The sequence below is a fragment of the Plasmodium inui genome (assembly GCF_000524495.1).
Source record: "Plasmodium inui San Antonio 1 unplaced genomic scaffold supercont1.3, whole genome shotgun sequence".
Taxonomy (NCBI): Eukaryota; Apicomplexa; class Aconoidasida; order Haemosporida; family Plasmodiidae; genus Plasmodium; species Plasmodium inui.
In genome coordinates, this window is record NW_008481837.1 from 1,328,979 (window position 1) to 1,340,672 (window position 11,694).

General features: G+C 42.1%; 1 protein-coding gene across 1 annotated transcript; it reads left to right on the forward strand.

The window, feature by feature from the left end:
* Positions 1–653: 653 nt before the first annotated feature.
* C922_01132 (hypothetical protein) lies at positions 654–11,186 on the forward strand (the record flags this gene model as incomplete). Its single annotated transcript, XM_008816740.1, has 1 exon — positions 654–11,186. The coding sequence occupies one exon, from the start codon at positions 654–656 to the stop codon at positions 11,184–11,186; it is 10,533 nt and encodes a 3,510-aa protein (XP_008814962.1).
* Between the last annotated feature and the right edge of the window lie 508 nt (positions 11,187–11,694).

The window sequence follows — 11,694 nt, forward strand, 5'->3', positions numbered from 1 at the left end:
TGTTAGATAAGCACTAGTTTGTTACAATTGCCCCCGCCTCTCCCCCCCCTTTTCTTTCTCTGATAAAAATATATTCTGCAAAATTAACATTTTCCTCCAAACTAATAATTTATGTTTATGTTAATTAAGTGGTTTGTATCACTGTACTTGGCTTCCTTTTTCCTTTTAGTGAATTTTTTTTTTTGTGTGTGTATGAATCTCTTTTGATATCACTAATTGAAGAGATTCTCCATATACCATATAGAGTTGAGAACAGGGGTGGCCTCGTCTTGCTAGAAGCGGGAAGGGACACTTTAACGTCTTTTATTTTGCAAATGTAACTTTTAATGTGTAAAAATAAAGGCGAAGTTGAACTTAGGTTTTTATTTTTATTTACTATTTTTATCTTTATTTTTATTTTTTTTTGTTTAACTTTTCTTGGTTATGTTTAATCAGCCTTTATTTCATAATAGTCTGTCCCCTTTTGCACGCACTTTCCTTTTTTGCGTGGTCACCGTGGCCCGATTAGGTAGAGTGCATTTAGCATCACCCTGTGTTTAGCTCCGTTTGTCTGTGCTTTGTTAAGTAAGAGCATATTATAGGTGCCCTCAATTATTATTCCCTTTTCCGTCCCCCTTCCCCCTTTTTCTTTTTTTTGGGCTCATATATAAGATATGGAAAATGTGTGTAAGGAGGAGGAGAAGGAGGAGGAAGAAGAAGAGGAGGAGCAACAGGATGAGGCGCAGGAGGAGGAGAAGGATGAGGCGCAGGAGGAGGAGCAGGAGGAGGAGCAGGAGGAGGAGCAGGAGGAGGAGCAGGAGGAGGAGCAGGAGGAGGAGCAGCAGGAGGAGCAGGATGAGGCGCAGGAGGAGGAGCAGGAGGAGGCGCAGGAGGAGGAAGAAGAAGAAGACTTGTTCACCATAGACATTATACTTACCCAATACGAGGAGTATGTAATCGGCGCAATAGGAAATGAAGAATTGAGGAGCTACCTAGAGAGGTTTATGTTCCAGTACAACTGCCTAGCTGAATGTGAAAAAAAATTAATTGAAATCATAAAAAGCTGTGAAAATTTTGAGTGTAAAAAATTTCAAGCCCATTATCTGTTCATAACAAATATAGTAAAAGAAATATGCCACATGGAATTGATCCCTATAATATACAGCGAAATATTAGAAGAGAGGAACGCCAGAAGTGAAGCTTCCTACCTGAGTAGGGATTACTTCATAGAGGTAGAAAATCGGAAAAATGCAGAAGACAATTTCAAGGTCATCTGTAAAAGGGTTTATAAAAAATACATCCTTGCGTTTATTAAGCTGTTGTATTATTCATCCAATCTGCCACCCCATTTGCTGAACAATTTAATAAGTGCTCTGTCCTGTATGTGCATATTAATATCCAAGTATGATACCTTTAGCGAAACAAATGAGAAATTTTCGGAGCTTATCTATAGAATATTTTGGAATTATTTCTCGAAAAGTTTTCATTTTCAACATGAGAATTATATTTTCCCGGAGGAAAATGGTGATGAGGAGGATGAGGATGATACATCATCTTCCTACTACAGTGAATTGCTAAATAAGGATAGCTGCTTTCCCTACTATAATGTCCATCCTATTTTTAGCGATAAGAGAAGAGACGACGTAACAAATGAGTCAGCGTCTGTGACTGCTCCTGTGTCCGTTTCGGCTGAAAAGGAGAGCAACAATTTGCAGAAAAAAAGAAAAAGGAGGGAAAGAAAAATTATCGAAAACTCGAAAGATGTAAAAGGGGAATGTTTCCCGAACGAGCAAGTAGAAGAAAATTTCAAGAAATCTGACGACCCGCTATTTGAAGGTCAAATTCTGCCAGGAGCTGATACAGCTGGTGGGGACAAGGAAGAGAGTGATTCACAACATGGGGGTGATTACACCGTACAGGGTGTCCACTCCGCTGAAGGCTGCCCTCCCGTCGAAAGCAGTGCCAATTGCGAAATTGAAAACGCAGGTGACGACCAAGCCAGTGCTGTGGAGATGAGCGAAACTTACGCCAGAGTGAACAAGCGGTTGCATGCGCAAAGTGGTGAGAAAGAGGAGAAAAAAATAAAAAGGGATAATGAGGGGGTGCAATTAGCCAACTGCTCCACCTTGCTGAATGCAGAATGTACAGAAAGTAGGGAGCACAGTGTAGTCCATAGCAGAGATGATGACAACATAAGCAGTAACCACACCCAGGAATTGCAAGCAGTGCAGGATGTAGATGAACTAATAGAAGGTGAAAGGAAGGACACTGATGCTCCGCCGTGTACTTGTCCGTCTGTGCATTTGGGTGATGAGGGGGTGGAGAAGTTGGCGGAGGTATATGGCGAGAAAGGGAGAGTCGTGTGGAGAGGCCTCGCAAAGGGGGACACAGCCGAACATCCAGGTGGATACACCGGAGGATGTGCAAACGGGTACGCAGGAGGGTACCCAAGCGAGTATCCAATCGGTCACCCCACAGGGCTTATGTCCGAACACCCCACCGAAGAGACTACCGAGCGGAGAGACCCCTACCCCAGTGAACAGGACCTAAACCACGAAAACGTCATGTTCGTGAATGTCCTTCTAAACGTGTACGTAAGTTTATTTAACACGAGAAGTAAGAAGAACTTCTTGTTCTATCGTGACAATCAAATGGCTTACAACGAGTTCCTCCTCGACAACGTTGAAATTGTGATTGACCAAATGAAGAAAATGCTGATCAAGATCAGAAACAACTTGAGTCAATCCATAATTTATTTTTTGAAACTCAAATTTTTAATTCTTCTGTTTCTGATTAAGTTAGCGAAAAAAAACTCGAAGCGTGCCAACGGGGGGAAGTCCGACGAAGAATCTAAGAAGCAAAGCGAAACCGTTCTAGGCGGGGACAACCAGCAGGTCCCTAGCCGAGGTGGATACGTGAACAGCGATAGCTATGCTAGTGGTAACAACTACGCGAATGGCCATGGGTATCATAACAATTTTGGAAGCTACTACGCTGGTAACGGGGGTCAGAAGTGCAACGGCAATCCGAACGACCTCCAAAAGGGAAACCTGAACTACTTCCAAAACGGTTACCCGAACACACAAGAGTCGGATTTCTTTCCCGTGTGGAGACGGAACGAATCTGCGGAGGACAGCAAAATTTATGTCAACCCCCTAAGTAACAGCAGCATGATCAACAATGTGGACACGGCGTCTGTGCGGAGCAGCATCGATGGGGTCGGCAGTGCCTGCGACAACATCGCAGGCTACGACCTTGGCGTTAATAACGCGCTGCAGGAAAGTTTAATGAGTGGTACCGGTGTAGGAAGCGACGTCGTTAGCGGCATCGGCAGTCGCAGCCTCTACCCGAAAGACCACAGTGGCACGTACGCAGATGGTAGTAATAGCACCCCCACTATGGATAATAACTTAAACGAAAACAGCATCCATATCGGTAACGTTTCCGAAAATTTCAGTGGAGACTACAGCGATGGCATGACGAGTAGGAACCGAGGGAGTGACTGCATGGGCGGCAGCAACGAATACAGTGGTGTGTTTAACGCAACCACGAGTGGAAGTCCAGATGACGTAATAATTTCAACTAGGTATGCAGCCTCATGTGGCAACCAATATGGTGTGCTAAATGTTACTAATGATGGCTCTGTAGGTGGCCCTAACGAGGGCACTATCCATTTCAGTAAAGATCCTCCCACAAGTGGCAGTCAATATGGACTCATAAACGATGAACCATACAGTAATGTAAATCCCAGTTATTGCAATGGGATGGTTGAGGGGGTGTATAGGACCCCCGATTACAGCACGTACGGTGCGTATTACGTGCAGAACAACGATCGGAACAACCATCAGCGTGTTTCACCTGGGAAGGCCTTACAGAGCGAGAATAGCGTGGAAAAAGACCCCGTCAGGAGCCACTACTCGCCGGGAATCTTTATCAATAACGACTCCGCCAAAGGGATGAACGACATCTTTTTGAGCAACATGAAGAACAACCTGTTTGCGAACATGGTTGTAACCAATCCAGACATGGTTCGCTTGGTATCCCCGGGGCAGAGCTGCCCCTACGATGGCAGCAGCTTCCCCTTTGCCAGCAAAAGTAGGGAGGAATTGGGAGACACTTGCAACTGCAAGGGGCAGATGGACGGTGAGGAAGGAGCCCAAGTTGTAGAGGGGGCAGAGGACGAAGAAGAGGAAGAAAGAAGGAAGAGAAAAAAAAGAGAAATTGAAGAAGAGTGGGAAGGAGAACTGAGTGCAGGAAACGAATTTCAGATGGAGGACGTAATTTTAAATCGTGATTTTTTGAGAGAAAGTGTAAAAAAGAGTACATTCGAAATTGTCACAGATATGATAAATAACTTATTTAGCAATGGCTTCTTAGAGATGCTGGACATCCTGGTCAAGTGTGTAGAAGTGAATTTCAAAGATGAGAATCTTACATTAATTAATCGAATTTTTTCGTGCATGTTGAAGAGCATAAAATATTGTAGCGAATTGAGCAAGTACAAAATTTATATGTTCATTTTGAGCAAAATAGACAGGCTTATTAAGAGTAAAAGGTATGAAGAGAATAACTCGACTCTGAACAACAGCAGCTGCTATTTTTTGCTGAATTTGATTTCTAATTTGTTTAAGAGGAACAAAAGGAGGAAAAGAAGTAACATATGGTACTTGTTATTCGAGATCCATGTCAATAAAATGAAAAGGAAGAAGATTAGTATGAAAGTTAAGTCGATCAAGGGGGATGAGCAGCAGGTTCGCATGTACCCTCCCCATATGCTTGACGTGAATGATTATATAAAAAACAACAAATGTAAGAATAGTGAATTGGCTACAAAAATACTGATATCGTCCCTGATAAGAAGCAAGCAGAAGAGTAAGCATCTCAAAGTGGATCAAATGAAAAGCAACAGCGTAAGCGCGTCAGAAAATGAAAACGATTTGATGTCCCTACGTGATGGGAAGAACTTTCTAATAAATAATATAATAAATTTTTTGCTGGAATGTTGCATTAGCAAAGGCTGCATTGTGAGATTTATGAGCCTTAGAATCTTCCACATGATGACAATACTCTTTATCGAATTTATCAGACATAGATCTTTAAGCTATGAAGAGAAGCTGCTTAAGTATTATATCATAAAATCGATTTATCAGAATTTCTTCCTCTGTATTTTTAACATTTTAAAAGAACCAGAGACGAACATTTTTATTTATATCAAGTTTCGTAATTTGTGTGTGAGTCTGTTATTTATTTGCTCCAAAATTCTGCCCTACAGTTTTCTGAATGAGTTTTACGATAAAGTTATTTCTTACCAGCTCTGCTGTGTTGACTATTTTTACAGATACAAGGAGAGTCTTTTCCTGATTGATAAAGAGCGCGATCACTATGATGACAGAACGTTGAGGAGCATATACGCCATGTTCCTAAGCAACGCAAAGGACCTCTACCTATTCGCCTTCTTAGTGGTTTTTAAGAATTTCAGAAATATTATGAACTTAAAAATTTTGAAGGGCATTTTGAAGGTTTCATCGGAGGAGCTTAAGGTGTTACTGGGAAACCTGGTGTCGCAGCGAGAGGGGGATGGCTCCGAGAGGAAGGACAGGCAGGAGAAGAAAGACAGGGTGGGCGCGACTAACGGGATGGTTAGCGGCACGGTTAGCGGCGCTGTTAGAGATGATGTGATCGTGTTCTCCGTGGATGTGAGCGCGGATTTGACGGTCGATTCGGAAGGGGAAGTACAAAACGGGCAGCCCAGGGAGGCGCAAAACGGCGGCGGCTACCCCGTAGATGCGAAGGAATCGAGTAGCCTAAGGAAAAGAAAAGAAAGCAGCAAAGTAGAATTGTTTCGAGTAAAAAACATAAACATGAAGGATTTTCTCACCAACGAGATGCAGATAAAACTAGAAATAAAAGAGCAAAATGAAGAAGAAAAGAAAAGAACGACGTACAACAATTTGTATTTTATTAACATATTCTACATCGCAGAATTAAAAAAACTTAGCACATATGACAATAATTTTATATATTACATTTTCAATTGCATTTTTTGTTTTCTGACTATATATATAAATCGGTTCACTTTTTTCTTTTACTTTATTGAAAACGAGAGCAACCATCACAACAGCTGCATTTACTCTGATAATTCCTTCAACAATAATAGCAGCAGCAATGGCAACAACAGCAAAGACGTTGAGTATTCAGGCGAAATCAATGAGCAAAAGTATGTGTTGGAGCTTATCCCGGAAATTCTGACACTGTTCAGAGATTTCTTACACATTATTACGGTGATGGAGGAGAATTTAATCAGTGTAAATATCCAATCTTTGGTGAAGAAAAAAACGAGAGGAAGCCAATTGACAAATATACGAAGCCTCAGAAGATTGGTCATCCTAGAGTTACAGAAGTTTTATTTCATTTTCGTCAAACTGTTAAAAGTCCTTTTCTTACTCAACAGAATAAATGGCAACTCCATAACCCCCTTTGAGTTTTTCTTTTTTAAACTGATACAGTTGCTAGACAATGAACTGATAGGGGTTAACACCAAAAGACAAATTTTAGAATTCTTAAAATATTTCTCCTACAAGAAAAAGTTCAAGGATACCATCATTAGCAGGATTAACCATTTCTATTCCAAATTGAGAAGCAAGAGGAAGAAAATCTCGGACATTTTTTCGAAAAAGAAATGTAAAAAACAGGAACTGTACTTCTCTTCCATCAGAAAGCATGACATTTTTGCTTCTAACTCAGAGTGCGTTGATGATCGCAAAGGGGAAGTAAGCGGCACCCTCGGAAGGGGATACAATCATCCGTATGGTTACGACAATTCTTTCAAAGCAGAGGGGGAAGAGGAGAAGGTGCTAGAGGAGCCCCGCGTTGATGCACCCCAGCTAGTGAAGGAACCAACGGGGATGCCCCCCCCGACCAAGGGGGAACCACGATCACAGGCGCACCAACTACAAGCGGAGCAATCGAAGCAGTCTAAGCAGTCTAAGCAACCGCAAGACTCTCAACAAGCGCAACAACCGCAAGAGCCGCAGTTGTTGCAACAAACACAAGAACCGCAGGCGCCGCAACAACCGGAGACTCCACTGCTGCCACCCGAAACGGCTAACCAAAACGAGAAAAGGAAGTCGACCAGGAGGAGGTCTGGAAACAACAGCCGAAGGAGCAGGAGCAGCGCGAAGAAGGGGCAACCTGGGAGGAACAATTCGGAGCAGGCCATGGCGGCTGCCATAGAAGCGGTATCCAAGGAAGAAGACACAAATCCCAAAAATAACGGCGCAGACCAAGACAGGAAAACGCCAAACCAAGGCGGAAGTAAAAGACGAAGCCAACGGGGCAACGCAACCGGTGATAATGTCATCGCCGCGGAAGCGGATAAAACGGTACCCAGTACATGTGCCGTCGACGCAGAGGGTGTAGAACCCACCAACGTCGCCACCAACAGTGTAGGGGCAAACGATGAAAAAGGTGCGAACGATGCAGACGATACACATGCGAGGACAACAACGAGGACAACCGCGAGGACAAGAGCAAGTGGAAGCAGGAGGAGGAAATGCAGTAGCACGACCAAGGACGAAGTGAAGATTGATATTGACCCAAGCTGCTTGATCGGCGCAGAGCAGCTGAAGGAGCAGGAGGAAGAGAAGAACAAATGGGATCCTACGAAAAATTGCAAAACAGAAAGTGAAGTAAAAATGGAGCAGCAAGCGGAGGTGGAAAATCCACCGAGTAATACACCTGAGCCGGAAATTAGGAGAAGCAGATATGGTAGAAAAAGTGGCGTTAACACGAAGGAGAAAAATTTTAGCCTACTGATTGAAGAGGAACATGAGCAGAAAAGGAAACACAGGCGAATGAGAAGGAGTAAGGCTTCAAGTGCGGGGGATAGGAGAAGGAGAAACAGAGCAAAGAAGGAGGAAGAAGTTAAGGTAGAAGTAGCTATGGAAGCTGCAGAAGGAGCAGCGGTAGAGGCGATGGCCCCCCCCAGTGAGTTTCCAGGCGATATTCCTGGAAATGCCACAAGCAGGGAACAACCCCAAATGGAAAGCGACAAAACATGTGACAATAACAATAATGAAATGGATCCTGCGAAGATAACGACAGATGGCTTCTTCCCCGAAGAGGCCTCAACTCAGAAAGGAGAGACGAGGGACATTTTGGTAGATGAGAAAAGAGACTCAACGGCGAACAAAGCCGAGGGAGGAGAACAAATTTTGGAACATACAAATGAGAAAAGCACTAGGTTAAAAATTGTCCTAAACTGTAATAGTAACATGATAGCCGAGATGAACAGGTTAAATTACTTTAGGAAGAACAGCGCTCTAAGCAGCTACAAAGATTACAAGGTGGAAAAAATTTTCTACGACAACTTGGAGCTGTTCCTATTAAGCATATTCCTATTTGAAAAGAGCACCAAATTGAACAGCACGGATTTTTTTTGGCAAAATTCTGACAGAATAAATGAAGTAATTGAGTTCTGCAAGAGGCATCATATCGATAGAGGGATAGAAAAAATTATAAAGCATTTATTTTCTTATTTAAGTGAAATAAAAAACAACAAAAAATATATCCAGGGAATGATAAAATTAATTACCAGCACGTTTTGGTACATTCCAATGTACAAAATTTCGGATTCCCCCTTTTTTTTTATTTCCTTTTGTTGTCTCTTTAAACATTCGAAGAAGAAAGATGTGAACAAAATAATTATCCAAAATTTTATTATCATTTGCTTGAATTATATTGACACATTAAGGAAGCGAACGTACACCAGAAGGAGAAGTCGCATGTGGTTTAGGAGCCTCCATCGTAGGAGAATTGAACAAGCGGAGCAAAGAACGACAGAAGTTGGACAGAATTATGACAAGTTTGGAGCATCTCCTGTGGAAGATACGGGTCAGAAGGTTGTCACTGAGGTTGAGTGCACCATTGATGAGCCTGTGGAACGATGGATGGAACTACCGGGGCTGGCCGACGCATCGACCATTGTGCCAATAGAGGCCACTGCTGAAGCAACAGGCATAGCAGCAGGCGTAGAAACAGGCGTAGAAACAGACGTAGAAACAGGCGTAGAAACGGGCGTAGCAGGAGACGTAGCAGCAGGCCTAGAAACGGCCGTAGCAGCAGACGTAGCAAACTTAAGTGGCTTAAATGGCGTGACGCCCATAGGGGATGTTGGGGTCAAGGAGAAGACAAGTAAACGCTCTAGGAGCAGAAAGGGGAGTAGCAGAAGAGGGGCCAGTAGAAGCTCGAGAAGGAACACCAAGAAGGGGGAGGGAGCGACTGCCCAGGTGGTAACGTTAGAGCAGGTGATTGCGAATAAGGCCCTAGCGGAGGAGGGAGGAATCAACCAAGTGGCCACTGCTACGGTGGAAATGGTTCCAGCGATAGCCGCTGAAGGGATGGCCACAGAAGAGATGGTCGCAGAAGAGATGCCCACTGAAGGGATGCCCACTGAAGGGATAGCCGCTGAAGACATGGTCGCAGAAGAGATGCCCACTGAAGGGATGGTTTTTGAAGGCATGGCAGCTGAAGCCATGGTCACTGAAGAGGCGACCGCGAAACCAACAAATAATTACTACGAGAACAACTGCAGAAGTGGCCGCAGGAACAGCGGAAGTCACAGGGTACCCAGTGCGATGAGCGGTGTAACGCCGAGTGATTATTTCCACCCCCGAGAGGTGCTCCTTTTCCAGCGAAACGAGCGAGAAGAGAAAGAAATAACAGACAAGCTGCTCCTGAACCTGATTAACCTGTACATAAATTTCATGTGCTCCTTTTATTTCTACTACTTAACTTTTTACGAAGACAACTACAGCATTTTGAAGAACATTTTATTTTTAGGCATAGATAAGGTACTACAGAAAAAGGCGAATAAAAAATTGACTAGTTTTGTTTTGTCATTTGTGTACATTTTAATGTGCCTTTTGTTAAAAGTGAAGATAAAGGAGGAGTTCATATTAACGTTGAGTAGGGACAAAACAAAGGGGCAAAAGGAAATGAGAAGATGCCAACGGAGGAGAAGCGAAAAAAGAGAATTTCGAAAAAAAGTGGAACATATTAGTGGAAAAAGCAGAAGTAATGAAAACAAAATAAGCGATTTGCGCGGAACGGGAGCGGCAGCAAATGACAAGAGACAAAAGGAGGAAGAGAAGAAGTTTGTAGTGAAATATTTAATTAACCTTATAGACGAAAAGAAAAACAGAAATGTAAACCAATTTAGCAAGAAAAAATTCAGGAAAAATATAAAACAAGTTTTATGTATAAAAAATGGTGAACAGTTGGAGAATTACAGTTTTTTTCCAAAAAGGTGTTTCTACAAAAATAAAGCGGACAAACATATAGAAAAGGTGTTCCATGTGAAGAAGAAAAAAAAATTAGTTCTTACAAGTTCGTTAAATTTGAAGGAAAACTTAAAAAAGTTAAACAACATTTGTGTTAATTTTTCGTATAATTTTATTTTCTCCCTTTTATCGGAGCCCCTAGCATTTGAAAAGAGCAACAAATGGCTCATCAGTCATGTTTTTAAGAAAGATATGAAGAAAGACACCAACTATGCGAAATATAACTTTCTTGATTATATTATATATTCATGTTTTTACACCATTTTTCGCAAAACGAAATTAATTAAGATGGTGACGACAAATTATCAGAAGGTTTCGCCTGACACAAAAAATAGCAAAAAAAATATGGGAAATATTAAAATGAAGTCGTACATATATAATCAGAAAAAATACTCCACCCTGCAATTTTATTTGGCCGTTGAAATCCTCAATTTAATTTTTAACAATTTAAAATATCTTCCATTTAGTTCGATAAAGCTAATTATTGACATATTTCTGAACAGATTATTTTTAAGCGTATGGATAGATGGCAAGAAGGAAGATATAATAAATAAATTTCAGATATTATTTCACAATTTTTTCTGTGAAATTTTTCATTTGCAATCTGAGAAAATTACGCAGTTGCCGTATTTTGTGTATCAATATCAGAAAAGTATCTTTCTTGTAAATTTGGTCATAAACTCTGTTGTGTGCCCGAAGAAGAAGCCCGTGGATAATTTCATCCTTCTGGACCTTTTGAACCACTGCTTCCCGGGACCCGATTTGGACGACTGTAATAATTCGTCCGATAAGAAGAACGAGGACAAGCAGCCCGTGGAGGGGTCGCAGCGCATGTTGCGAAGCATGAAGGTGAACCATCCGAGTTGAGGTGGAGGAATGGAAGAAGGAGGGAGGACAATGGAGACACAGACATCACCCGGAAGGTTGCACATTGGGTTGAATCCCCCCAATGAACAAAACCCCAGCCCCCGTTCACGTCTCTTTTGCTCATCTGATTTCACTAAGCAGCTGATTGATTACGGCATTTTTCCCCTAGAGATGGGACCATTCCTGTACGTGTGTATATTCCAGTGGATCAAATTATTCCCTTTACGTTTTTCTGCTTACATTTGCGTATTTGTTCCCTGTGGGAAGTTTTCTCAATGCGTGGCCATGCTGACACACACCGCTCCCCATTGATGAATTTATTTCAAACGAATAGTATCTGTGGAGTGCGAATAGTTTAGCTCGCTCGTTGTGTCTTCTTTTATTTTCTAATCAAACATTTGTCCCTTTGTGCTTTTCTCCCTTTTTTTAAATTTTTTCAAACTTGCTCATTTGGTTTGTCAATTAGCTTCTCCAATGTCACACGCAGTGAAGGTAGTGACTCGCGGTC